At 49.8% G+C, this 27549-nt stretch overlaps 11 protein-coding genes; 7 read left to right on the top strand and 4 right to left on the bottom strand.

Moving 5' to 3' along the window:
- Positions 1 to 235: 235 nt before the first annotated feature.
- Positions 236 to 1107, bottom strand: RCC_10129 (uncharacterized protein; the record flags this gene model as incomplete). XM_023775360.1 has 2 exons in its annotated part: positions 236 to 708; positions 804 to 1107. 2 exons carry the CDS (start codon positions 1105 to 1107, stop codon positions 236 to 238), a joined length of 777 nt encoding a protein of 258 aa, XP_023631128.1.
- A 2404-nt stretch (positions 1108 to 3511) lies between these two features.
- Positions 3512 to 6033, top strand: RCC_10128 (related to chromatin assembly complex 1 subunit B/CAC2 (contains WD40 repeats); the record flags this gene model as incomplete). XM_023775359.1 has 4 exons in its annotated part: positions 3512 to 3631; positions 3703 to 3805; positions 3878 to 5225; positions 5283 to 6033. The coding sequence occupies 4 exons, from the start codon at positions 3512 to 3514 to the stop codon at positions 6031 to 6033; spliced, it is 2322 nt and encodes a 773-aa protein (XP_023631127.1).
- Positions 6034 to 6660: 627 nt separating this feature from the next.
- Positions 6661 to 8475, top strand: RCC_10127 (related to amidase; the record flags this gene model as incomplete). XM_023775358.1 has 3 exons in its annotated part: positions 6661 to 6736; positions 6832 to 6912; positions 6980 to 8475. 3 exons carry the CDS (start codon positions 6661 to 6663, stop codon positions 8473 to 8475), a joined length of 1653 nt encoding a protein of 550 aa, XP_023631126.1.
- Positions 8476 to 10192: 1717 nt separating this feature from the next.
- Positions 10193 to 10956, top strand: RCC_10126 (uncharacterized protein; the record flags this gene model as incomplete). XM_023775357.1 has 2 exons in its annotated part: positions 10193 to 10253; positions 10388 to 10956. 2 exons carry the CDS (start codon positions 10193 to 10195, stop codon positions 10954 to 10956), a joined length of 630 nt encoding a protein of 209 aa, XP_023631125.1.
- Positions 10957 to 12919: 1963 nt separating this feature from the next.
- Positions 12920 to 14870, top strand: RCC_10125 (related to FAD dependent oxidoreductase; the record flags this gene model as incomplete). XM_023775356.1 has 7 exons in its annotated part: positions 12920 to 13099; positions 13179 to 13318; positions 13382 to 13407; positions 13460 to 13604; positions 13664 to 13760; positions 13817 to 14323; positions 14412 to 14870. The coding sequence occupies 7 exons, from the start codon at positions 12920 to 12922 to the stop codon at positions 14868 to 14870; spliced, it is 1554 nt and encodes a 517-aa protein (XP_023631124.1).
- A 700-nt stretch (positions 14871 to 15570) lies between these two features.
- RCC_10124 (uncharacterized protein) lies at positions 15571 to 16652 on the bottom strand (the record flags this gene model as incomplete). XM_023775355.1 has 3 exons in its annotated part: positions 15571 to 15967; positions 16030 to 16187; positions 16254 to 16652. The coding sequence occupies 3 exons, from the start codon at positions 16650 to 16652 to the stop codon at positions 15571 to 15573; spliced, it is 954 nt and encodes a 317-aa protein (XP_023631123.1).
- A 627-nt stretch (positions 16653 to 17279) lies between these two features.
- On the top strand, positions 17280 to 19125 carry RCC_10123 (uncharacterized protein; the record flags this gene model as incomplete). XM_023775354.1 has 6 exons in its annotated part: positions 17280 to 17360; positions 17424 to 17671; positions 17801 to 18125; positions 18180 to 18633; positions 18692 to 18741; positions 18796 to 19125. 6 exons carry the CDS (start codon positions 17280 to 17282, stop codon positions 19123 to 19125), a joined length of 1488 nt encoding a protein of 495 aa, XP_023631122.1.
- A 187-nt stretch (positions 19126 to 19312) lies between these two features.
- On the bottom strand, positions 19313 to 21351 carry RCC_10122 (uncharacterized protein; the record flags this gene model as incomplete). XM_023775353.1 has 2 exons in its annotated part: positions 19313 to 20602; positions 20653 to 21351. The coding sequence occupies 2 exons, from the start codon at positions 21349 to 21351 to the stop codon at positions 19313 to 19315; spliced, it is 1989 nt and encodes a 662-aa protein (XP_023631121.1).
- A 942-nt stretch (positions 21352 to 22293) lies between these two features.
- On the bottom strand, positions 22294 to 23181 carry RCC_10121 (related to fumarylacetoacetate hydralase; the record flags this gene model as incomplete). Its single annotated transcript, XM_023775352.1, has 1 exon — positions 22294 to 23181. The coding sequence occupies one exon, from the start codon at positions 23179 to 23181 to the stop codon at positions 22294 to 22296; it is 888 nt and encodes a 295-aa protein (XP_023631120.1).
- Positions 23182 to 23591: 410 nt separating this feature from the next.
- RCC_10120 (related to 2,3-dihydroxybiphenyl-1,2-dioxygenase) lies at positions 23592 to 24726 on the top strand (the record flags this gene model as incomplete). XM_023775351.1 has 3 exons in its annotated part: positions 23592 to 24389; positions 24453 to 24473; positions 24580 to 24726. 3 exons carry the CDS (start codon positions 23592 to 23594, stop codon positions 24724 to 24726), a joined length of 966 nt encoding a protein of 321 aa, XP_023631119.1.
- A 686-nt stretch (positions 24727 to 25412) lies between these two features.
- Positions 25413 to 27238, top strand: RCC_10119 (related to 2,4-dichlorophenol 6-monooxygenase; the record flags this gene model as incomplete). XM_023775350.1 has 2 exons in its annotated part: positions 25413 to 26154; positions 26217 to 27238. The coding sequence occupies 2 exons, from the start codon at positions 25413 to 25415 to the stop codon at positions 27236 to 27238; spliced, it is 1764 nt and encodes a 587-aa protein (XP_023631118.1).
- Positions 27239 to 27549: the final 311 nt, after the last annotated feature.

Below are 27549 nucleotides of genomic sequence, written 5' to 3'. Positions count from 1 at the left end.
ACGCTTTCTGCTTCAACGTAAAGAATAGGTACCGTAGTAGCATAGCCGCAAAATATGTCGTAGACATCGCCATAGGCCGGTTCATTATAGTTTCACGCCCTGAAGTTGTAAGACTGCGACTTGCAACATTACTTGAATCCCGAGTACTTGCTCCAAATCGTAAACGTCATCTTCTTCATGTTCCATCCATCCATACCTGCCCACATCTCAAAGACAATCCGATCATGCTCCAAACTCACGCCTCGCCCTCCGATCCAGGAACTCCCCTCGATCTCGCAACCAGACTCGCAATCACCGAATCCGGAAGCAAATTAAAAACCGAATGAAAAGCCTTATTATTCCAACCCACAATTTTCGCCGCCGCGTTCTCCTCCAGCGCATCGACAGCAACTTTGGCGACTTTCCCCGGCTGATCCACCCCCACCATTTCAATCATGCCTCTCTTCTCCCCATGCCCTTTCCCATCCAGATTCGTCTCCGTCACGCCCGGAATCACACACGCAACCCGAACACCTCTCGCCATATTTTCCTGTCGAATGGCTTGCGAGAAGGTGTGCACAAAGGCTTTGCTTGCAGCGTACGCGGCTGAGAAGGGCACGGGTTGGAAGCCACCCGTGGACCCGATGTTGAGAATTCCCCCGGACTTGCGGGCGAGCATGTCGGGGAGGAATTGTAGCATCATATCCACGACGGCGCGGACCATGACATCTATTGTTTGTAAAGATGTATCGCTCGAGGCATCTTCGGCGAAGACATATTTCCTGGCGAATCCGGCATTGTTTACGAGTAAATGGACATTCCACTTGAAGTCCTCGTGAATCTGCTGGTAGATCTTGGCGGGAGCATCTCTTTCTCCAAGATTGATGGTGATGGTTTTGATTTGTAAATCTTGCGCGTCGAGGCTTGGAGGGCTTCTGCGGCTGCTTGGAGCTTTTCTTCGGTTTGGGCGACGAGGATGAGGCGGCGGACTCCTCTTGTTACTAGCTCTTGGGCGATGGCATGGCCGATTCCAGAGGAGCCGCCTGTTACGAGTGCTGTTGAGGCTGCGAAGTCGATTTTAGACAATGGAGTGGTGGTGGTTGCCTCGGCGGATGGGTTGTCTGACATGGTTGGTGGCAGTGAATTGAGAACGGGTTGTGATAACAAAACGTCGAGGTATTGTGTTGRTGTGACGTTGTTTGTTATCCTGTGAGTGCAGCCGTTCTTCACTACTTTGGGCTCGTATTCTGCATCTTATGTATGCTGACGGGAAGCTTTCCTTCCTGTGATCGCTGTATGCGTCATTGATTCTTGCTTTGCTGCCGTGAGGAGTTCTTGACATTACTTTGTTGTACCACGTTTACCAGATCGCTCTATTTTCGTCATGGTTCTGTTGATCACTAAAACTTTACTTGTCGATGGCTGCGGTGGGTGCCGTATTTCTGATAAAGTTGCTGCGTGCTGATATTCTAAGCAAGAGGGCGTCATTGATGTTCACTAATCATAGTGCGGAAGGTTTTTCTTGTACCATATACTGGCGGAGGGTCTGTCGTAGCCTACWTCAGGCCGTATCCGGGGAAAGGTGTCTATCACCCAGTCAAGCAGGTTATCGTCTTGCAGCTGGGTGCTAAAGGGGTCGGCACACGATAGTGATTGAAACGCATTCTAAATTTGAAATCGAGGTACTGACTGCGCCAATAATCTGTGTCAGTGCAACATTACTCAATTGGACGAGGCTGACAGTCCGTATTCTCAAAGATACTTCTTGACAAAAATTCAACGCTTGCCGCTCCGAGTCCTCGAGCGTATTCTTCTCCACGTCGACCTGGATCATGAGTTTTATGGTCGATTTCAGGCACCTACTTTCCTTTCCTTCCAATTCGCTTCTTCGTGCACTTGTTCCACCTTGGCCTTGTTCTGATAGGTAGGGCACCCCTTCAAGCTTCAAACTCCAGGGCGTCAATGAGTTCAATCTTCTTGCCGCCCTTTCCGATCATGTTGGACTCGAGAACTGCGGCGAGTGTAAAGCGCCACCCCAGCAGAAACCGACCTTGCCAACTTTGGTGCTTTCGCGGGTGGTGAGTTGTAACTTGTTGAGAAAACCCATGCAGTCGGTCTCCTCCTCCTCCTCCAGAGGATCCTGTTTTAGCGGAGGAGTTTCATGGCGGGGTGGTGAAGCAGGTTGAGGCGCTGTGTGAGAAACTCGATGATTTGCTGGGTCAACTTCCGTAGAGGGATGCTGTGAGGGCAAAGGTTCAGATTGCTGGGTTTCTTGGTGGAAAAGGCGTTGGGCATCATTTGCACTCCATCATTCGACATGAGATGCTTTTAAAGAGATAGATATCGCTCCCATTTTGTGTCGACGGGCGGAACGTTCGTCAGTCAGTCACGGATGAATGTATACATGTTTCCGTGTCGTGATACGACGATAATGATGATGATGCTGAGGAGGAATAGGAAGTCAGAACTAGAGAGGAAAGTGGTTACCAGGATCGTAAATACGAGTTGATCGAGTGATCAACCCTTGACAAACGGTGAGCATGTTATGAATGAGCAGCCTTGAATCCCGACACCGATGAATCACTACTGGATGTCTCGAACCACATTGAGCTGGGATTGGAGTTGCCGGAGATCCTGTACAGGGCAGTCTTTCCCCGCCGTATCCTCTCACATGAGGTATAGGATGAGGTGAGGTGAGGCGAGGTGAGATGTGTCTCGGATGGAAGAGGACAGTCATCAGACCACCCGAACCCGAACGGAGGAAGCATTGTCCAGACCAAATCCGAGACATGCAAGGCTCGTCGGAGATGTGTCCGAGCGAGGGTTGAGGTGAGGTGCGGTGAGGTGCGGTGAGGTTTGTGATGGGGAAGGGAAGCGTTTTACTGTGTCAGGCCCGGGAGTAGGACGAGCTTTCATACGCGTTTTCTCGCGTCAAACTGACGAATGAGACGTGTGTGTAAGTGTTTGAGCGGCAGGATGGAAAATCGAGGGCATGGCATGGCATGRCATGGCATGATTCATGAGCGGCGGGGTGCGAAGAAGAAGTTGTTCAACGTGTTTTGGAGTCATGTCATCGCCGTTGGTTGTCGATATACTGCCGCTGATGGCGTCATGCTGATGATGGATGGACTGCTGGTGTTTGGAAGGATGTTTGGAGGAAGTTTGGGATGCGGTTCGGATGGAAGTTTGGGACGAATAGAATGGTGATGGTCCCCGCGTGATGCAAGCCAGCCCAGGGCAGCAAGCTTCCTTCCAATCCATCGGCGCCGGGGTCTGGTCTGGGTCTGGAAGGAAGGAAGCTTGACCGAAGCAACCGACATTCAATCATCAAATCATCACCTCTCTCACCACCCACGCCAGCTTGAATTGATCTGTTCTTCTGCACTTTACATGCAATCCAACCTTCTCACAACGCAGACATCTCCCCCATTACCGCCGATGCCCTCGACTGCTTGAAGCTCCCAGCAGCGGAGATTCCCACTGGACCTCCATCCATCTCACCTTCCCACCAAGCTGATATTAAGCACTCTCGATGAAGGCGGCACCACTTCTCGTGGCCTGGCACACGGACACGGATCCCATCTACTCGGCCCACTTCGAACCTCATGGCAAGGGAAGATTGGCCACGGCGGGCGGGGACTTTCTTGTGAGGGTATGGATATCTATCAATGCAGGAAGAGGGATACATGGCAGATATGGGCTGACACGGACATGTGWGCACAGATTTGGAACGTGGAGGCTAACGGCGAGGAGCGGACGGTGCAATATCTCTCCACCCTCAAAAAGCACACAGGCGCCGTCAATGTCGTACGATGGTGTCCCAAAGGTACATGACCTCCCCTTACAATCCAACTCTTTCCAAGCATCGAGTATACTAATGGAGGATGACGATTTCCAGGCGAACTGCTGGCCACCGCGGGCGATGACGGCAATGTCCTCCTCTGGACTCCCTCCGACAACGCCGCATATGCCTCCAACTTCGGCGACGAGGGGGTGGAAGATGTGGAGCACTGGCGCGTCAAGACCATGTGTCGCTCCACCAGTGGCTCCGAAATATACGACCTGGCCTGGTCGCCGGATGGAATGTTCTTCATCACCGGAAGCATGGACAATGTCGCCCGCATCTACAATGCCGCCACGGGTCAGACGGTCCGTCAAATCGCCGAGCACAACCACTACGTGCAAGGAGTCGCATGGGACCCACTGAATGAATATGTGGCCACCCAATCCTCCGATCGATCTGTCCACATCTACGCCCTMAAGTCCAAAGATGGCCAATTCTCCCTCACCCAGACCAACAAAATGGCCAAGATGGACCTGCCGGCGAGAAGAATCTCCTCCAACAGTCCCGCTCCCCCCGATTTCGGCGGCAACCATCGTGCCGCCTTTGTACACGATGCTGCTGCCGTCGCTGTCGCCTCCCCCAAAATGTCCGCTCCCGGCACCCCACAATCCTTGGMCTTACCCATGGACCCTCCTCCCACCTCCCACAGCCGCCGCTCATCCTTTGGCTCCCAGGCGGTGAGGAGATCCGTCTCCCCTACTCCTTCCATGCCACTTCCCGCCGTCATGCCTTCGGCATCTCCCAGTCTCTCCGGCATGGGAATGGGTGCACGCAACAGCAACCTCTACGCCAACGAAACTTTCACCTCCTTCTTCCGTCGTCTCACCTTTGCTCCCGATGGGAGCCTGCTCTTCACTCCAGCCGGGCAGTTCAAAACAACACATGCATCGGCTGATGGTGGCAAGTCGACGGATGAAATCATCAACACCGTCTACATCTACACCCGAGCGGGTCTGAACAAACCTCCCGTCGCCTATCTCCCCGGACATAGGAAGCCTTCAATAGCAGTCAAGTGCTCACCCATCTACTACAATCTCCGTCAGGCATCCACCGAAACGAAGGAAATTACCATCGCCTCCGGTGCGGAGGGCATACCAGGACTGGGCGAGCCGGCACTCCCCACCAAAGCTCCCACTTCCAAATCCGCCATGGATCCACCTCCTCTCACAAGTGCTCCGTCTCCTTCCCCAAGCAATGCCACCATGGCCTCGCCCGGTCCGAAAGGCGAGGCGGATCCCACGTCCGACCTTCCTGCAGGACCCGTGCCAGCGTTTGGTCTTCCCTATCGCATTGTCTATGCCGTCGCCACACAAGATGCTGTCCACTTGTATGATACCCAACAACAGAAACCACTGTGTGTGGTGAGCAACTTGCACTACGCCACTTTTACAGATCTCACTTGGTATGTCTTGCAAATCATGCTGTGGTGATGAATATTCCAACTAAACAACATGAATAGGTCCAGCGATGGTCTCACCCTGTTGATGACCTCCTCGGATGGTTATTGTTCCGCACTCACCTTCTCTCCCGGCGAGCTGGGGACAGTACATCACCCCACAGCAGCAAGTATCAGCGCGAGGAATACTCCCGCACCAATCTCCGTAGGACGAGCGAATTCCGCGACGAGTACACCCGTTCCCACACCAACGGCAGGTGTCACACCTGCTGTAACACGCCAACCTTCGGCAAATGTCGTCCCGACACCAACACCAGCAGCAAATGCCTCCCCAAGTCCATTCAACTCATTCGTCAGCACCTCTGCGGGTGGTATCGGCGGCTACAACGGATATGGAGAAAGAAGACCGGCATCACCAGCGAGAAGCATGTCCGCATCATCCATTGCCACCGAAGCCAGCTTTGCCCGGGTACCCGACCAGAATCCCGCATCTGTCATGAACAATCCCACACCATCCATGGGTTCGGTGCCGAGTCTAGCAGCAGCGGGAAGTGGCAGTGCCAGTGCGGGAGGAATGCCTTTATTCACCCCACCGCAGACGCCCGGCGCTGGATATGGCCATGTTGGTGGAGGAGGGACGACTCCTGGTGGTGGGCAGCAGCAGGCACAGGTTGGCGTGAAGAGGGAGGTTGAGCTTTCCGTGGAGGAGCCTGGGGCGGGCAAGAAGAGGAGAATCGCTCCTACTCCAGTGATGGACTCGGAAGGCATGGATGTTTCCAACCCGAAAAGGGAAGAGGGACGGGGTGGAGCTTAAAACATTGAGGAAAGAGAGAATGTTTCAAGAAGGGAAGTTTAAGAAGAGGGAGAGGATGATTGTTTGATACGATATGCGTGTATTATGGGTATGTCTTGGCTTTGGCGTTGGGGGAGTTATTTCAAAGACAGAACGGCAGTTAGATGCAAGGCGGCAGGGAGGTGGAACAAGTGGCAATGTGGAGAGAGTGGGAGGAGAGGAAAGAAAGGAAAAGAAAGGGAAAGGATCAAGGCATGATGGAGGTGAGGAAGATGTTTGTGGTTCTTGATGATGACGATGGTGATGTAACAGTAGCGTGTAGAGACGAAAGATACCACAGTAGTATAAGTGAGCAAAGCGAAGTGAAGTACAGTCAACATAGGACAGAATTTTGATTTGTGTATGGATGACTCCCGCTGTTCTACTTGATTAACCGCAAGGACTAGTTATAGTATAGGATGCTACTATACCTTTACCTTATAATACCTTATCTACGCCAAGCCTTTCCTCCCCTCTCCTTCCTCTCCTTCCTCTTCGGGCTTGAGTTGACCCCCACCCCACATGCTCGCCTCGCATCGCCCGCTAACCTCAGATGTTCAAACCTCGCCCGTCTCGTTTAGGGCAAATCCCTGTCAAAGACCCCGGGTCATGTCGTCAGCATGCCTAGGAGCTGACGATGACTTTCTGATGAGATGTTCGAAACATATGGGGGACTTTGTTCTAGGTAAGATCTTCATCTTGTTGTAGCTTCTGTGTTCCTAAAGATTCATTCTTCGACAATGATGCGGACAGTATGTACTCTGCTTATCTTCTCGGCAGTCCAGGGCTGGTGCTGCTTGAGTCGGGAGGGATTTCCTTCCTTACTTGATGCTGATTTGGAGGATTTGAAGGCTGGACTCGGTGGGTAATGATAAAGAAAAGAAATCATCTTTCAACATCCACAAAATACTAAGAGTCCCATGTCTAGAAAGCAACTTCTTCACGAGTGTGGACCTTGTCAATGCATACACGGCACGCGTCTCCGAAGTGGACGACACTCTCCACGCCGTGGCGGAAATCAACCCCGATGCCCTCTCCATTGCCTCCCATCTCGATTCTCTCCGCAAGAATGGAACAATCTTAGGTCCCCTCCACGGAATCCCAATCCTCATCAAGAATAACATCGCCACGGACGATGCAATGGACAATACCGCCGGCTCCTTTGCTCTCGTGGGATCCAAAGTCCCCCATGACTCCACCATGGCAGCCAAACTTCGCAAAGCAGGAGCCATTATCCTGGGAAAGACCAATCTCAGTCAATGGGCGAATTGGCGCTCTGATAACACCAGTAACGGTTGGAGCGCTACTTCGGGACAAACCTATGGCGCTTACACTCCCCAGCAAGATCCTTCAGGAAGTTCTTCCGGCAGCGGTGTAGCAACATCCCTAGGTCTAGCACYCGCATCGCTGGGGACAGAAACGAGTGGAAGCATTCTCAGTCCAGCAGATGTCAACAATATCGTAGGACTCAAACCCACCGTCGGCCTAACAAGTCGCCATCTCGTGATCCCCATCTCCGAACATCAAGACACCATCGGTCCCATGACAAGAAGTGTCAAAGACGCAGCATACCTCCTCCAAGCCATTGCCGGGAGAGATCCCCACGACAACTACACCCTCGCCATCCCCAACGCCGGAAAAATCCCAGACTACGTCTCCGCCTGTAAAAGTGACTCCCTCCAAGGCGCAAGAATCGGCATCCCCTACAACTATCTCCACCTCGCAAACCTCGACGCCCCCGTAATGGAAGCCTTCAACGCCGCAGTCGAACAAATCCGTCTCGCAGGAGCAACCATCATCTCAGCAAACTTCACAGACGCCGCAGGAACAACAAACCAATCCACAAACTTCAACCCCACAACAGTATGGAACGCAGATTTCCTCATCGGACTCGCCAACTATTTCTCCCAATTAACCCACAACCCACATTCCCTACACACCCTCTCCGACCTCCTCAATTTCACCCAAAATTTCCCCCAAGAAGCCTTTCCTGCCCGAGATACAGGGATCTGGGACACGGCTCTCTCACAAGGATGGAATAATACAGATCCCCGCTTCTGGCCCGCCTATCAACGTAATCTCCAATTCGCTGGCCCGGGGGGAGTCTTAGGCGCTTTATCCCGAACAAACACGACCGCCTTACTCCTCCCCACGCAAATCTCCTCGGGCATTCCTGCGTTGGTGGGAAGTCCTGTGTTGAGTGTTCCTTTGGGGAAGTATCCTGAAGGTTGGGAGGTGAGGAGGAATGGATATGGGGATTTGGTTGCGAAGGCGGGGAATGTTCCTTTTGGGATTAGTTTTTTGGGGGGGTTGTGGGGTGAGGAGGCGATTTTGGGGTTGGGGTACGCTTTTGAGGAGAGGTGGAGGGGGAGGGGGAGGGTGAGGGCTTGGATTGTGCCGGGGACGGAGGTTTGGGATGTTTAGGGGGTACCTAGGATTGGGGGGTTGCTGTGAATGTTCATTTTGAGAGTTGCTGTGCTGTGTAGATGAGGGAGGTTGATGTTGTGAAGATGAGCGATGTTGTCAAGATGAGGGAGATGTGTTGTGATGGGGTAAGTTTTTGGGGTTCGATGGAGAGAGAGAGAGAGAGTAGAGGAGAAGAATTGACGAGCTCTTTTCTTGTAGACGGGAAGCGTATAAAGTACCTGACTGATCCCAAAGAATCCCAAAAGTAAAAAGTATGTTTCTTTCACAAAGTGAGTGGGAACAGTCTACTTTTCGAGTAATCAACTTTCCCTCCTAATACCCGCACTGAAACTAGGTAGGTAGCCGCGTCTCCACACAAACCACCGACTCTGGAAAGTTTCTACAATGACGGTAAGGTAGCCATGCACATGATTCGACATGGATGTAGTATATCCACAAAGTAATTCCCTCAAAGAAAGAAACAATATCTTCTCCAGCAGATTCGTGCATTGGCATCGCCTTGATCTCCAAACGCACGTAATCGTTTCAATCCCTCCAACTCTACCTTACCGATGGAGTCGGGAGATATGCCTTCAGGAGGAGACATGTGGGCAAAGTTGACTGTGAAGAATTGCAACTATTAGCATGGAGGGACTGGGGAGGTTCAATCTGAATCGTACTGTGCACAGCTTTGCAAGCTTCATACTTGATCGCCATGTTGCGAGCTATACCGCTGCCGATATCTCCGCCTTGTGAGATGTAACCTCCACCGAAACCGAGACCTAGTATAAGCTGGTAGATGGATTGCGGATAGGATTAATTCGACGCCTAAGTCTGACTTTAGGGATGGTCTGCTAGAGAAGACATAGCCGGGGACTAATAGGATGATAAAAGTGGAGGGAAGTTCGGCGTTTTTGTATTTCGCAGAAGCAAGATGTAGTAGATCTAGAAATTCTAAGGGACTACCGGGCCAGCCGTGGAGAGGACGATAGGAATACCTAGCATCTACTTTTGTTAGAGTAGAGTGCGATGAAATGTAGCTCGATGGGTTCTCCGTCTTCTCTATGTATAGTAAGTAGCTTTATAGTTGTCAAAAGAGTTAATACGAGCCTCCGTTTTTCGCCTATGATTCTCAYAAGTCAGCAATGTATGTAGACTTGAGGAGAGTGAGATCTTACCAATCGTACTTGTTTAGCCAGTATTCTTTTGCGTTTTCAGTCCAGACTCTTGAGACTCCATAGTCGGGACTGGGCCTAGTGGTATTCTGGAATGTAGCTGGACCAATCTTGTTTTATTAGCTGCTTGAGCTCGATTAGAGCTTCCTCTGGAATGGACACTTTGAAGGGACGGGTTACGAGGGTGCCTGAAAAGGGTGACATAACTTGATAGAAGAAGATGAATTGCCACACCTGGCAGCGAACGCAGCTGTGAGTGGCATTGACTCCGCGGGGCCAAGCTCTGTTGAAGCCCAAGGAAGGTTTAATCAACTACCCGTTCAATTCACCTCAGAATTTGATTGAGAAATCGACGTTTCCCCTTTGAGATCCTTTCCCCAAGAGCCTAGACCGCAGGGCGAGCGGAGCGCGGGCGGGGTCTTCAAACTTTAATTGAGTGAACCAACTCCAAACATCGACGTCACGAAAAACAATAATCCTCTTTGAACAATCACCCACACACAGGACAATACAGCACTGAGAACAATATCAAGCCCAAACCATTCCCAAGCTTACCGACAATGTCTCTCGCCCTCTGGTTCCTCCCTCGGCAATCTTCCCCCTTCACCAAAACCGCCCAAGGTGAGCAAGTACCTTCCGCAAGTGCATGAAAAAAAGTACACAAAGATATACCGCATTTCGTGCCCGCGAAAAAAACATCATTTCCAAAACCTATACTCCTACTTCAAAAGCTAATACCAGCCAATGAAAAATAGAACTCATCTCCGAAACAATCCCCAACATCTTCCTCTCCCCAACCCAACAAATCCAAGAATTTCCTCCCCACGTAACAATCACCTCAGGAATCACCCTCCCAGACTCCCAACAAACCCCTCAAGACTGGCTCGACGCCCTCGACTGCTCCCCCTACGCAGCCGAAAAAAACGAAATAATCCTCGAACTCCAAACCCTCCAAACCGAAGACCCTTTTTTCCGAAAATGCAACATAGCCCTAACAGAAAACTCCAACCTGCACACCTTCGCCGAGAAATGTCGCGTCGCCGCAGGTTTGAAACCTCGTGAAAAGGGGGAATATCGTCCGCATTTCAGTCTTTTTTACGGAGATGTAGCGACTAAAGACGTGGAAGCCAAGTTACCGTTGATTGAAATGAAGGTTGGGTTTGCGATTGGGGATTTGTTTGCTTGTTGTGGAGGGGCGTTGTGTTTAGGGGGGGAAATGGTTTTGGTTGATACTAGTCGGCCGATTACCGCTTGGTGTGAGGCTGTTGTTGCTAAGAGGGAGGTTCCTTTTGTTATGTGGAGGGCTAGTAAGCATCTTGCTTGATTTTTTCTTTTTTTGAAGGGGTGGATGGAGGGATTGGGGTGGGATGGGATAGTAGTGTAGTGGGATGTTTAGGAATCATTTCGAGTGTCGAATTATGAACTCCGCGTCGTCGAGGTTTTCTTTGCTTGTTTGCTTTGCCTACCTCTGAGACCGCATACGAAAAGCTCCTCTCCTATTGAATCACGGCTCATTAACGAACCAAGCACCCAAGTCCATTTTTTTTTTTCTCAAGGTAGAAGTCACTCGTGGTTGAAGCCCGAAACGCGAGGAAAGTACCTCTAAACATGCCGCTCGAAGTTGTCTGTAAGTGTCTTCCGAGAAAAATTCCATCGATGTAGACACTATGTAGTTGTACATGGTCTATTCAAAGCTCTCGTGAGGTCATTTTTGGTCGCCTAGCGTGAAGTTTAGAGCTGTATTCAGCCTTTTAAGGACACCGCTTCGGCGGTAGTAATAGGGGTGGGACCCATTGGACTCTCTACACTACGCAAGTATCAAAATCACACAACATTCTAATCACCATCGCCGTAGACACGGGTTTAGCCCAATAGACCGCCGCATCGACCTTGGAAGCATTTAACTTGATTGATCGATTAGAATGTAACCTTGTCGAAGTAGGCATCGGGCTTTTTCCACATCGTCTCTTACACAGATAATGTTGCTAATATCTAAAGGATCGGTATCTCGGCATCTCGACACGGAGTAGAATGATAATACCCRTAAGCTACTAACTCGCGTTAGCCCCGTCTTAACAGAGTCACAGACGCTCTACTAGAGCTCCAAAATCTAGCAGATCATCTAGCTAGCCTTCTCGCTATCGTTAGAGTACTTGAGTGATCGTGCGAGCTTTGCTTTTTATATGTAATATAGATTTACGATAGGATATAGTAGATATGTTCGTCTAGCAGACCCGTCTTCTACTACGATATGCCTTAATATATATTAGACGAATTCAGCTGTAAAAGTATAGATAGTCCTATCATGGTGTTTGGCAACAGAAATCCTCCGTTATAGAACAGCGTAGATTGCGGCATTATAAGACGGTGAACGTAGCCGTTCCACTGCCTCTCCGAAATTGACAGGCTTCTCGGGAAGATCAAGTTCATCGATTCGTAGATTTGGCGTTTCGTTATACAGAACTAATTTGAATGCATCGAATGCGTATAAACACCTTAGGCGGTTAGGCATATTATCGGCTCAATTCTGTATTCGTTAATTGCTGAAATATCTGTATCACTGTTCGTTGATTTGCGGATATTCATGCTTCGCTGTAACGAACTTGTTGCTCACTCCTGCAATGCATTTCCGCTTACCCTTGTGTCGAAGCACGTGAGGTAGAAACTGCTCCATCTTTCTTTTTTCCAAGCTGCGTGGCCTTGGGATGATATGGTTACGTCTGCACTGCAGCGAGAGGCAGATGTTATAGGAAAACCCGTCGGTAGAAGATGATCATCTTTTTTCCGGACAAAAGGGACAACGATCACTTTCCCGAAGAAGATGTTAGCTTACAAATTGGAAGAAACTTGGTGCAGCTTGAAGCTCAAGTGCATGGTATTAGCAACATGTATTCTCAAAGGCTATCTCGTGGATGAGATAAGACGCCGATCAGATGTGCATGTGAAGACGGTGTATTATTATGCAGATCGTCGACGTGGAGCTCTCTCATGCAGAAGACAATCTCAAAACATACTTTCACGGGATGACGTGCTTACTGCCAGGCTCCTCCCTGCATGGCGTGATAAACTTCGCAATGTCGTATCGGCAAGGATGATGCTCCACCGGGAAGTTCTTCAAATAGTGTTAATGTTCCGATCGAGACAATCTGTCACAAAGACCTACTGAAGCAAGAAAAGATATCAGAGTATCGTTGTTTCTCATTCATTCATTCACTTACTTGTCCGCGGAAGGATTTTCTTGGCAAAAAAATTTAAAACGCTTGCTACTAGCGTCGCCGCTCTGGAAAATGTCGGAGACACGGTTGAATGCCAAGTCAGTAGCTGTTATTGGCGCTGGTGCTGGTGGAATTGCTGCTGCGATTCATTTGAGACGTGTAGGACTTGATGTCAAAGTATTTGAGCGGAGTGCGAAAGCTGGTGGGATATGGGTTTATGATGAGAGGATCTCGGTGGAGCCTCCATACCCTGTATGTTGTTGTTGTTATAGTGGGAAGAGATATCCCGAGGAGATGCTTACTGATGGCTGATGTGTATGCCATGTCTTAGGCGACGAAACCTTCAGTTGGGGATTCACCTGAATATGAAGCATTGCTTGATCGACGTAGCTCAAGGCAGGATAGTCCGCTGGAGCAAACCCAGACGCAGGCTAAGGAGAATGATCTTTCGAGAATCTTCGCACCTCCGGGGTATGTTATTACGCGAGTCAAGATCTTCAGTAGACATCATCACTGCTGACTTCACTGACATAGACCATGTTACAATTCATTGAAGAACAGTAAGTCTGAGTGTGTCTCCAGATGAATTAAACTAATGAATCCACTCTGCAGATGTATCGACCATAGAAATGGAGCTATCTTGTGAGAAATGGAAACCCTCGACAGAAGACTTTGTACCGCATCATGAACTCGCACAATATCTCCAAGACACAGCTAGAAACAATGGCGTTTTGGAGGCAACCAGCTTCAACACTAGGTAAACTCTCCACGAAATCGAACATCACAGAGTCTAGCTCACCCAAGCTCCACCCACAGAGTCGACAAGATCTCCAAGACATCCTCCCAGAAATGGCAAGTCGATACCTCAAAACTCACACCCGACGCCTCAGCAATCGAGTCTCAAGAAAAATCAGTACCGAAAAACCTCTCTCCCAACTCATGACCCGACTCTAACTTTCCCCATCTCAGCTCTTCGACGCAGTTGTCGTAGCGAATGGAAACTATCACGCCCCCAACATCCCTTCAATCCCAGGTCTAGAAATCTGGCGAAAAGCCTTCCCCACACGAATCTTCCACTCGAAAAACTACCGCGACGCTTCCGAATTCCATGATGAAAATATCCTATTAATCGGAGCCGGCGTCTCCAGCGCTGATATAGCTCGTGATTTGGGCCCGATTGCTCGTACAGTGTTCCAATCTAGTCGAGGGGGAATGTATGATTTGACTTCTTTGGTTTTGCCTGATAATGCTGCGAGGGTGGATGGGATTTATAATTTCAGCGAGTTGTTGAAAGGGGGAGGAGGAGGGGGGGAGTTGGCCGAGGATGGGAGTTTACCGGGGACTATTACGTTGAAATCTGGGAAGAAATTGTGTGGGATTCATCGCGTGATTCTTTGTACGGGATATCATATCTCGTTTCCATTTTTGAGGGAACTTCATGTTGATGGAGTTAGACCTGAGCTGGCGGATGAGTCGGTGAGTGTCTTCTCTTTCTCTTTTTCTCTCAAGCTTGGATATGTACGTTAAGATGATATAGCTGACGGATTCTTTCTTTGGGATAAAGGTTCTCGTAACCAATGGCCAACAAACTCACAACCTCCACAAAGATATCTGGTACATTAATGATCCGAGTCTAGCTTTCATCGGCGTACCCTACCATATCGCTACCTGGTCCCTCTTTGAATTCCAAGCCATAGCCGTGGCGGCAACTTTCTCCGGGAGAGTTCCATTGCCATCGAGGGCCGCAATGAGAGAAGAGTATACCCAAAAACTCCAACGGAAAGGGGCAGGCAGATCTTTCCATTCCCTGAAAGCTCAGGGAGAGGAAATTGTCTACGTGGAAGACCTAGTGCAAATGGTGAATAGTGGGAGGCAAGATGATGAGGAGTTGCTACAGGGACACTCACCTTCGTGGCGTAGAGCTTATGGGCGGAGGTGGAAGAGATTCGAGGTGTTTTTTGGACAGGTCAGGGATCGGGAGATTGATGAGAGGGTGTTGAGTACTATCGCTTCTTGTCGGTAGATTGATGGGAAGGGGGGAATAGAGAGAGGGTGCTTGATGGGTAATAAAGCAATATATGCATTCCTAGACGGTTTCTTTACAGTGTGAGGTTTGCATAGCTGTAGAGTCATGCCCAAAAATCCTAGCGCCGTGGAGAGACGCCGGTAGAAAGTAAATTTGCTGTCGAGATGAAGTGAAGAGTGCTGGAACGCAAACCATCCCTAGCAACGCCCCATGAAAAAATAGGGGCAGTCCAAGATTTCGTCTACGGACAGTTCGCAATGCCCGACGTAGCCGCGAGAAAAGAATACCATGCATCTTCATGTAGAGAAAGTGGGCAAATCATTGACGTAAAATTACACAATATAAGAACCTAGACTGCCCATAGACAGAACCATAGGCTACTCTTAATTCCACCGCACAACGTCGACCCTCCACTTGCATAATAAAGCAGTTCCTATCTCTTAGCTCTTGCTGTAACTTTTGCCTCTTTAGGGATCATCCCGTACTTTCAAACACCTCATTACATACATATCAAGGAAATCTGCTTCGACTTTCTAAAGTTATCAAAAGCTTCCGTAATAGACTTGTAACTGTCCTTGTAACCCGTATATCCCAACTCCCTCGCTTTCGTCATGCTCAATATTGAGCTCCACGCTCGCTGGAATACCCAATCTTGAAAGCCCCAGGTTCCTGCTGCCCAGGTCGCTTTGGCTTCCGGTTACACCAGATTGATCACATATGCGATCCCACACTGCTTGCTTATCTTGAGCCCACTCAGTAAAGTGGAATTTCCTGCTGCACGACGCCTTGTTCGGGTCGGGGTTTGTGGAAATTGGCTTTTTGGGGCACACTTTGCGCCGAGGTACGCTGCGAGACGAGGCCACATGTATTGCCATTGGATGTAGTCGCCATTGACGATGTTGAAGGCCTGGTTGGCTGCTTTCGGGGTGGTTGTCGCCCATATTGTCATGTCAGCAATCAGAGCTGCGTCTGAGCAGTCGTCGACGCCCTCGTAGTACACTTGGTTGGTTGGCATGGGTGCCTCCTCTCCCAGTTCCTTTTWARCCAAGAAGTAGAGCGCATAAGTCAAGGCCGAGTTCATTCCATTGGGCTTGCTGGTATGTCCTGGAGTGAAGTCAGTTTTTGGATATCGTTGTTGGCGTTGAACGACTCGTACCGATGATGGCTTCGGGACGAATCACTGTCCAGGTCCAATTGGACCCCTTTTGCTTCTCGGCGAGAAAGTCTTCWTGTGGGAAGGTAGAAGTTCTCCTCGAACTTGACGGCTCTTGGGGCATCTTCGTAAGCTGGAGATGGGACTGGCTGCGTGTGTACCTGTGCATAAAGTACAACAATCAGTATCGATCGTAGTCCATGCAATGTAGTCTGTACTATTCTTACATTGTAGTACTTTCCACCAGTCTGCAGACAAACACTCGCCAAATTCGGAGTGACCTTGACGAGTGCCGAGAGGAAGTTCTCAAACAAAGCCTGATTGGCCGTGTTCAATTCCGCAAAGTCATCTTTGTGCACGTATGACGAGAAATAAGCGTAGGTGACCGGTCCACACACTTGAACCATTTCTTTTGCCAAAGTTTCGGCATCCTTGGTGAAATCCAGGGCAATGAATTTTATCCTGGAATCTTGGACAGAAGTTGCGAAGGGGGAGCGAGATGTTACGATGATATCGCTGAATTCTTCTTTGCTTGTGTGTTTGACCAAGTACTCGATAATTGCTGTTCCAGTAATGCCATTACCCCCGGTGATGAAAGCGACCTTGGGCTTGATTGATGAAGACATTGTGATTGTTCGAGCTTGAGTAGGTGAGGTACAAGATGTTCAGAGAGGAGACTGTTACTTCCACTGGTAACATCTGTCTGTATAAAAATGGAGGGGCTCCGCTCGTACGCAACCTCTAGTCGTCGTTCCTTTGGTTAGGTAACTGTACCTTTGTAGCTTCCCCACATTTTCGGAGTGCATGATGAGGAGAAGAGAAGGCTAGATGAGCTGATAGGTGATAAAGTGGCAGTCTTCGACGCAGAATTGTAAACATGAATGCCACTTGACTGAGGGGGGTTGTTCATATTGCCAAGAAAGTTGGCTCCTTTCCGGATAAAGTGGCAGCCCGGAAGCAGCCCACAGTAGTACAACGACGTAAGCTCTAAGAATTGATCTTCAATCTTCAGTCAAGCAAGTGTGCCACCAGTAACCGCGGGTGGATCTAAGATCGACCTTCTCCACAACCCTCATCTCGTCAGAGCATCCGGGATCAACGGGTATGCATGATCAACTGTGCGTCAAGACGAGTGGATGTATTCCACCACTACCGATTACATGCTTAGTATTGTCTTTTGATTAACAACCCAGCGTGCTTCTCCACCGAGAAAAAATACCTCAGTGTATTCTTTCGCGACATTGGCAGCAACCATGTTCACCTCATCGCACCTACAAGCAGTGCAATTGCCACAGCTGTTCGTTCTAGCAGCGATCCTCTACATCGTCAACATCGTAAGCCTGATCAATGAACCTGACTTCCACAATAAAGGTTGATTCTGACACACAAAGTTTCAGTTTGTCTACGCCTTTTTCTTCTCCCCCGTCAGGAACATACCTGGTCCATGGTATGCTCGAGTATCGAAGCTTCCCCTACTCCACGCCACCTACAATCGGCACCGTAGCAAGTATGCCAGTAATCTCCTGAAAAGATATGGTCCGATAGTTGTCATCGCCCCAAATCAGGTTCATACAACCGACTCCGAGGCTATGAAAGTCATATATAACCGCAAGTCGCTCAAGACGCCCTTCTATACAAATATGGGGTAAGTCACTAAAGAGCACAAGACGCACAGTGCAACTTAAATATGTCTCTCGCAATACGTCAGCGTTTCAATCCTCTTTGGAGATCGCTTCAACACAGCGGCTAATTTTTTTGTGTCCTTTGCGTTTAGGAGCTGGAAAGGTGTTACTTCGACCCTGGGGTTTGTGGACTATCCTTCAGCATCAACAACTCGGAACAACCTCATCCAGATCTTCCAGAACCGGAATCTAGAGACTCTGGTGGAGAATATATCATCACATGTAAACGACATGTGCCACATTCTCCAGTCAAGATCCAAAGCGAACGAGGATATCGATGGAGTGGTGTTATTTCGGTTGCTGGCGCTTGATATAGTCTGCGACGTCTTGTGGAATGAACAGAAGCGATTGTTACCGGATGCATCGAAAGATACCCCGGTGTTCCTGCGGAGATTCCACGCATTTTCCACCTACAATGTGCGTGTTGGGCAATTATGATGGTCCCAGACAGACATCACTAACCGTTCCTAGGCAATGAAGTCTTTCATCCCAGGATTCGACACATATACCAAATATCTGGGTACAGCAAAGTGGAAGCAGCTCCGACAGGATTGCAGTGATATGGATGTCACCGCGAAAGATGCTCTACACCGCTGGGAGGATCGAGGRGAGTCTCGCGATCGGGATGTCTTGAGTATGTTCATCTCGCTGGATGCCACTGAGAACGAGAAGAAGCGGGTCCCTAAGGCACACATTCCAGCTTATATGGTAGAGATGTTGGCTGCGGGAAGCTCGACCACTTCGCATACAGCAACATTCACTTGTTATGAGTTGGCGAGACATCCAGAAGCGCAGCAAAAGCTGAGGATGGAATTGGAGCATGTTTTCCCAGATGGAGAAAACATTGACGAGAAGAAGCTGATGGATTTACCGTATCTTGATGCAGTGTTGAGGGAAACGATGAGATTGATGCCGATGATTCCAGGTGAGATCATCCGTCTTTTGTTGTGGCATTCACTTCTCTGACTCCTGCTCGCTCTTAGGTCCGCTGGAAAGATACATCTCCGAGCCGATCGAAGTCAATGGTCTAGAGGTATTGCTGGGAAAGGATTACTCCCATGAGATTTCATACTGACGACATGTTCAGGTCCCACCAGGCGTGATAGCATCCACAGCAGCCTACGACCAAGGTCGAATACCGTCCATTTTTCCCGAGCCGGAAGCTTGGAAGCCTGAGCGCTGGCTTGAGGCAACTGATGCCATGCACCTCAATTGGACTCCGTTTGGCTACGGATCCCGAGCTTGTCCGGGTTCAAATCTTGCCATCACAGAACTCAAGTACATGCTCGGAATCATCTTCCGTAAGTTCCGGGTGGAGCCTCCGAGGCAGCACGAGCAAAAAGAGCTGGATCTTGGAGATGTGTTTGTTTCGGCGGAAAAGTCGGGAAAGTGTTGGTTGAACTTTGTAGAGGAATGATTGGCAATCAAATGTGGGATCAGATGCTTGGCTATGCACTTTTGTAGATGAAGAAGTAAGCTGATCTTCTGCCAACATGTCTTCTTGAGTATTCGTGGAAATCTGAGATCCACTTATGTCCCGTCCAACTTTTCTCTGGATATCGTCGTGAATCCTTCTGAAAGCTTTGTGTCCATAGCCAAGTCAGTCAGACATCATCATCATGCCTCGCAGGAAAGCGAGCAGTTGACAATCGATCTGCCGCCAGTCCAAAGGATGTTCCGCCCATGGGACTCAGCATCCGGAACAGATTCGCGCAAAGTTTCAGTAAACCATACGTATCCTTCTGACATAGCATCTTGCCAAACCAGCCTACTTCTCTTTCCATTTCCATAGACTTGAATGTGTCTCGAGTTTCTGATAAGGTCCAGAGAACCACGGCCGCATGATGTAAACTACCAAAAGCCAAAAAGTTGAAGCGTGCTCGACTTTCCACCGGCCGCTCAAGCTCAAGATAGATCAGATTGAAAATCTTCACGGCTCTGCTCGCTGCTGTGTCTGCCTCGTCACTTCTCGCCCAGGCTTGCGTCCGCTCGAGTAGCTCGGAGTTGAGACTTTGTTGCTCGCCAGTATRGTAGGATATATCATGTAGTTGATGCAGTGGCGCATACAGTCGGAGGTAAGACATGTGCCAGAGGAGCATACAACTCATGAGAGTATCCCGAAGCTGGGTTGCTTGTGGTGACCTCACAGACTGGAAGCCATGGTACCAGCTTTCTAGGGCATCCTCCACACGATCCCTATCACTTTGCATGTCGTCCATCACCCGGACACTTCTGGCGAGAGCATTCGAAGGAGGATTGTGAGTTCCAGTGAGAGGATCGTATGTATTGGTGAACTGAGCAGAAACCCTCTCATTCTGAGCTTGCTTTCGGGCGGTACTTGGAGGACTGCCCGCTGAGCAAACGTCTGTATCTTGCGCGGAACGTGGCCGTCGAACATACTTGCTACCAGTCATTCTCTGAAACAAGTCGGGGTCGTGTGACACCTTCCAAATGGGTGCTTGTAAGCCGAAAAGACAAAGCTCGTGACCAATTGCTCGCATTGTAGGCACATTCTCTCCTCGATCCAGATACAACCTGATGAGATCAGAGAACATGGTCGGGGCGTAGTGTCGGTCCTCGAAACGAATTGCAAACAGTGTTTCGCTGATGGACATGCCCTCCATATCACGCCACAGGTCGTCAGAGCAGGGTGTCATGAGGTCAATCTCCTCAAAAGAGAGCAAGGGTCGCGAGTTCAGCAGAACGCTAGTGTAGACATCGGCTCGTAGGATACCAAATGCCAGCCGATTGCGTGTCTCAGACTGCAGCCATCTGTCCAGCTTTTCTCTTCCAGATGCCAACTCATCCACTTGATGGTGGCTAGACCTCAACCGAGCGGGTTGCTGGAAGAGCTCCAGACGGCGAGCCTGAGCAACCAGAATTGCGCCAAGATGCTGTCCAACGTCAGCATATATTGAAACTTCTCCCAACTCGTTCAGCATACCTGTGCATACGAAAACCCCTGTGATTGTCCAAAGTACAGACCTTGAACCTGAGTCAAGAGCCGGGCGTGTGCCATCCAAACCAGGTTGCCATCGGGATTCTCCAACTCAAACAAGCTACCTACCAGCAAGCGCCGCAGACTCTTGTGCAAAGCCATGCCAAACTGCTTCTGCGTGTTGGTTCCGTACATGGAGCCAATAGAAACCACGACCAAATAGAGGACCGGATGGAGGGAGYCCGGCTCAAATCCGGCTTCCACAAACATTGGCCATAGGCGATTGAATTTGGGGAGGTATTGCTCCAAGATCGCTTGATGAAGGATATGCCGCGATCGRCTGGAGGTGCCGAGTGTCGCGTCATATCGACCAAGAATGGGTTCGAGTCTCGACGCTGCATTCCTCCAATACTCTGACTGACTTACGCGACTCCCACTGTTTAGCGCAACATCTGTAGCGTGGGCTATCAGAGTCTCGATCTCGTTATTCAAGATCGATGGGATGTCCGGAGTGGTTGTTCCATGGGGTGAATTCATCTGATCGAGCTGAAAAGGGTTGTTGGGGTTGCTAGGTGATGCTGGCTCGCCCACTGCTGGCGCAGGGAGGGGAGGTGGATCATCATGGAGGAAGAGAGTTTCATGCACCCAAGGCCAAGACAGACCATCCAGATCAATGGCTGGCCAATCGGTCTCCGGGGCGTTCATGATTGGGAAGGGGTCTGGCAGAATGGTAGTATCATCGTGCGTAGTGGAATAAGCCCCATCAGGCAAGTGACTCGCATTTGACGTCTGAGAGGCGAGTTCTGCCAATTCTTGCACWGCATCCTGATCATCCGCGGGAACCCTTCTTCGACTTCCACTGGGTCTGCTTACTCGGCGTGACTCGTGTGCGTATTTGCAACGCTGGTTAGCGATGACACATGGGCGGCAAGGGTCACCACCATCGCAACGAGTGCGTGCTACCCTACAGCCCTCACAGGCGGTATGACACCGTTTCCGCTGTTGTGAGCTGTCTCCGTGCGCAACGTGATGATGGCGTGTTAGGATATCCCGCCTGGCAAAACTCGTGCCACATAGATCGCACTGATGGCATGCGGAGAGATCTTCTCGGTGATTTCGAGCGTGCCGGGTCAATGAGGTCTGTGTCTTGTACGTTCGTTGACAGACCGTACACTCGTACATGAATGATGTTGGAATAATGTAAGTCAGTGCTGGAGAAACGATTGACCGAGGCTACTGGGGTGAAGTCCAAGCTGTGAGGTGGCTCGTGGTTGCCTCAGGCACCACAGACCCATATGAACTACTCTTGCTCTCCTTTTCTTCTCTTCCTTTCTTTTCATCGCTGTCAAYGAAATTCATCACATACACAAAGCCATCCATCGAAGAGCAAAAAGGGGCATTTCTTTGCAACGGAGGTTCTCCACATTGACAGAGTCTTCTCGAGCCTCATGATGCCCGCCCGTCAGCAGCGAATTCATGCTAGCAAGACTTCAYCGAGCATGAGTACCTGTCCACAAAGAAGACTTCCGATGCAGAGAGACGCTGTACAAGTGGACAAGATACGTTTGCCCTTCAGCTCAAAAAGATCTGCCAAACAACCATCTACCCTACTCCATCTATCTCCACAAATCTATGCCCATCTTTCATTCACATAAACTTGATGCTGTGCTGCAGCCTCCCAATCCCACTTATCTCAACCTCGACAACATCACCATCTTTCAAAAACGTCTGCGGCTTCATGAAAAGACCCACACCACCTGGAGTTCCCGTCATGATCAAGGATCCCTTCTGGAGCGTCTGGCCTTGAGAACAGAATGCCACGAGAGCTCGAACTCCATGGCAAAGATCATCTGTACTGCCACGTTGACGCTCCTCGCCATTGACATACGTTCGAAGCTGCTGCTTGTCTGCGGCTCCCAAAACCTTGGGAGATACCAGCACTGGACCCAGCGGCGCGTACTTGTCGAAAGACTTGCCGAAACACCACTGTGGTACCGGTCCCGCTTTGTTGGGCTCACGCTGCCAGTCTCGAGCCGAGACATCGTCGCCAACGGTATAACCAGCAACATAGTCCAATGCATCCTCGGCCCGAACATCATAAGCATCACGTCCAATCAGGATCACCAGTTCTCCTTCGTAGTCTGCCTGCTCCTGGGCGACTTTGGGGATTGGGACTGCGCTACCATGATCGGTGACTGTCGGTGCCGGCTTGGTAAAGACGGTGGGGACCTCGGGGAAATTCCTCCCCGTCTCCTTGATGTGAGTCTTGTAGTTGAGACCGATGSATCGAATGATGGGCACTTCCTGAGGGCGGAGAGGGCCTAGCAATGTCTTGACTTTATCCTTGCTGCCTGTGGGCTTCGCTGATAGGGCGTCGTTGCCGTCGAAGACACTGACTTCAAGATTGCCTTCCCTTGCTAGGGCAGCTACATCGGCATCGCCGGACTCCAGGATTGGCTCTCCGTATTTGATCTCACCGTCAGTGGAGGAGATGTAGCGTACCAGGCGATCCCATGCTGTGAGGGAAGAAGACATGGTGGATAGAACAATCTGATGTATTGAAGTTGACAACGCCGCAGATGCTAATGATACTTCAGCGCTCTCTGGATTTCGGCTGCGGATGAGAGACTGACAACCAAACAAGGTTCCGATGGCGCGACTYTGGGGATGATTTCAGTCAGCACCCACAGATGGTAGAGAGTGCGGGACAAAGTAGCCACCATACCCGCGATCTGCATGCCCCACAGTCACACCATCCGGGCTTTCTCCCCACAACGATTACGACGCTCCAACGCATACCAGCTTCGAGAGTAGAGTCCAAAGGCGGAATTCTGGCGCTGATGACAAACGTCTACCCAAGCTGTGCATTGAGAAAGTTGTCATCTGAGGCATATCAATCAAATGAACATCCCCCACAAGTATCCTCACCATTCAGAACATCAAACATGGCTCAATCTCCCATTCAACTGCTCAAAACGGCCTTTGTGATCTATCACCATGTGGATCTCGCCAAAGCTAAACAATTCTACCTCGACTTTGGAATGAAAGTAGCGAAGGAAGAGGCCAACAAGTCAATATACTTCAAAGGCTACGGCGTGGAACCTTTTGTTCTGGTCGCCCACCAATCCGAGACTGGTGAAAGTTGGTTCGGCGGAGCAGCATATGTCGTCGACAACAGCTCGGAGCTCGAACGAGCAGCAAGACTCTCAAGCGCCACAGGCCCAATTCGCGATCTTGAAGGCCCAGCCGGAGGCAAGGTCGTGACAATAAAAGACCCCGCTGGCCATTCCATACATCTCATCCATGGCTGGCAGGAAAAGTCCAAGGAACCGATGGCTCTGGAAAAACTTGTTGTTAATTTCGAGGACGAGAAGCCTCGCAAGGGTCGTTTCCAACGCTTCAAACCCGGTCCTGCTCCGGTTTTCCGATGGGGACATTACGGCGTCACATATCCTGAAGAAGGGGGAAGTTATGAGAAGATGTATGATTGGTATACATCGAACATGTCCCTCACCCCCAGTGACATCGTCTATCGAGGGGAGAACCCGATAACCTGCTTCTTCCGCATCGACCGAGGAGAGGAGTACACGGATCATCATTCATTCTTCTTCAAAAAGGTCAAGCCGGGTCAGAAAGTAAATGTTGCGCATGCAGCATTTGAGACGCATGATTTTGACGTGCAACATCTGGGGCATGAGTTTCTTGCTAAGAAGGGATATGAGCTTTGTTGGGGTGTGGGAAGGGTATGTTTGATGCATACATACACTTGAGATGATGTCGATGATGCTAACTAACATGATTCTCAGCATGTTTTGGGAAGTCAAATTGTAAGTCGTCATGTGCCCTCATATGTTCACATCAACAATCAGAACCAATCTGTGCCATACGATATGGGTCTCTGATTCCAAGCACTGAATTTCTCCCGTGATCTAGTTTGACTATTGGTTCGACCCAAGCAAGTTTGTCGTCGAACACTACGCAGATGGAGATTTGGTTAATAAGGATACGCCCATTGCAAAAGTTCAAGCAGGACCAGAAGCTTTGGCTGTTTGGGGTCCACCTGTTCCTCCAGTCTTCTGAATGAGCTACTTGGCTGAATCCTGGATAATTCAATTGATGAATCAGCTTCCCCGTTTTGCGTGATGACAAGGTTCCACCGTGATATGGTTGGTACTGTGACTTGAGTATCCTCAATGCCCAACTCTTCACGTTACTTCTGTCTCATGACGCCCATGATGACCAACCAGCATATCAGCAATCCGACGAGCAGGTCTTACACTCCAGGCACCACATCCTCTGCATCATAAATCCGGAGCTTCAATATTCTCTCGCGACCAAGTTTGTTAGCAAAAGCCACTTCCAATCAACGTGAATGCAATTCGTCAAGGTGGAGAATACCACGAAGCATCTCTGCAAAAGGTGGCCCGGATAAAGTGGCTTACTCCAAATCCCAAATCCCGGCCTCGAGCGCCAACCGGCAGTCGACCATCAACTAGTGGGTGGGTGATGCAGGTCCACAGGACCGATTAACGAGAAATCGCTCCACTCTTGTCCATGGTCAAAGATGCGTTCCCGTGCTAATGGGAGAGGGTCCTCTGTTGCAGTGAAGCACAAGATTCGAAAGACGCTGACCCGACAAAGATCAATATATATCGATCGATTGTCTTCTTTGATTTGTCTCCCATTGCTACATAGCTCATATTCTTCTTTACCATCCCGAGGAATACTCAACATACTGCAATCGGCCTTTTGCACCTTGCAGCAACATGGCCTCCAAAACAGAGAACATACCGGTCCTGATCATCGGCGCCGGCCCCAGCGGAGCAACTCTAGCCCTCCATCTAGGAAAACTCAACATCAAATCCATCTTTCTCTCCCGCCATGCAGCAACAGCAAACACTCCCCGCGCCCACATCTTCAACCAACGCGCCATGGAAGTTCTCCGGGACGCTGGTCTTCAATCTCTCGTGGAAACTCTAGCTTCGCCCGCCCATCATATGCAACATACCAGTTGGAGCAATTCTTTGAGCGGCGAGGAGTATGGTCGCATGTACGCTTGGGGGAATAAACCCTGTGAGAAGGGAAGGTATGAAGATGCGAGTCCTTGTGCCATGTCTGATTTACCACAAAGTTATCTTGAGCCGGTTCTTGTTGAGCAGGCGACGAAAGGTGGAATGGCGGAGGTTAGATTTGGGCATGAGTTTCTTTCCGCCGAGGATTTGGGGGAAGGGAAAGGGGTGGTTGCGAGGATTCGGAAGAGGGATAATGGGGAGGAATATCAAATTCACTGCGAATATCTCATCGGGGCAGATGGAGCGAGGAGCAAAGTTCTCGATGGAGCAGGAATTGAAGTGGTTGGGAAGACGATTAACTCGGCGTTTAATGTGCATATCGAAGCGGATTTGTCGAGGTATATGGAAAATCGACCGGGGAGTTTGAATTGGGTGTWGAATACCGAGGCACCGGAGTGGTCTGCGATTGGGAACTTCAGGATGGTGAGGCCTTGGAGTGAGTTTTCTTCTTTCTTTTTCAACCTTTCTGATTTGATGCCGAGCTGATCGTTTCCACAGCTGAATGGGTCGTTTCAATGCATCCCGCACAAAAAGATGGAGCCATCGTTGATCCAACTGAGGAACAAATTCTCAGTCGTCTAGATCAGATGATTGGGGATCGAGAACTCCCCATTAGGATCTTGTCGACTTTCCGATGGTACATCAACGATCAAGTAGCGAGGACGTATCAAAAAGGACGGATTCTCTGTATAGGGGATGCAGTCCATCGCCATCCTCCAATTAATGGTCTCGGATCCAACACTTGCATCTCCGACGCTTTCAATCTAGCTTGGAAGCTCGCCTATGTTCTGAAAGGATACGCAAGCCCAGCTCTTCTGGAGACTCTCACTACGGAGAGGAAACCTGTTGGGGATGGAGTAGTCCATCGTGCGAATACAGGCATGAAAGCTCATCGAGCTCTCTGGGCCATTTTAGGATTGACACCACTCGACCGGGAGAAAGCTATTGAAGAGCTTACAAGACCAGACGAAAGTGGAGAGCAAGCGAGAAGACGTTTGGAAGCTGCGTTCGAGGCGACGGATGCTGAGCTTCAAGCTCTTGGAATACAGATGAACCAGATCTACACGAATTCAGCTGCCACAAAGGTCGAAGATGGAGATTTACCACCCAGCTTGGATGGTCTGAATCTGCTGAAAGAAGTCGCCATCTCAACATATCCCGGCTTCCATCTCCCACACGTCTGGCTCGCGAGGAGTGGCCAGTCACCGAGAGTATCATCTTTGGATCTGTGCGGCCATGGTCGTTTCACGGTTCTGACTGGAATTGGAGGACAGTGCTGGCTGGATGCTGCGGAAGCAGTGAGTGGTCAGCCAGGGTTTCCCGAAGTGGTGGGTCACAGTATTGGATTCCGTTTTGAGTACATGGATTGTTATCGAGACTGGCAGCGGGTAAGAGGCTGTAGAGAATCCGGGGTGGTCTTGGTCCGACCTGATCATTTTGTGGCATGGAGGTTTGACACTTGTTCGGGAAACGCTGCTCGACTACTAAGGGTTGCGTTGGAGAAAGTGCTGATGAAGTGAGACGAGGCAAATTTGATACAACAGCATAATACATATCCCAAAAAGATTATGTAAGACTTCTTTCTTGTCACTGGCTTGATGGGTCAGTATGTTGATTGTTGAGGTTTAATCAGATAGGTCGTGAGTATGCTCTTCCATTTGCCCATTTTTGCCCCTGGCCAATCAGATATTCGGTGACTACTCTCTCGCTGCCACTGGCTGTTTATGTAAGATCTTCCATCGCTTTTGAAGTACGAAGACTGTAGGCCAGTTATACAGAGGCGTATAAGACTGRTGACATCGGGGTCTTGGAAATTTTCGACCAGCGGCTC

This window comes from Ramularia collo-cygni (assembly GCF_900074925.1).
Source record: "Ramularia collo-cygni strain URUG2 genome assembly, contig: RCC_scaffold21, whole genome shotgun sequence".
NCBI lineage: Eukaryota > Fungi > Ascomycota > Dothideomycetes > Mycosphaerellales > Mycosphaerellaceae > Ramularia > Ramularia collo-cygni.
This window is presented reverse-complemented; position numbering and strand designations above follow the sequence as displayed.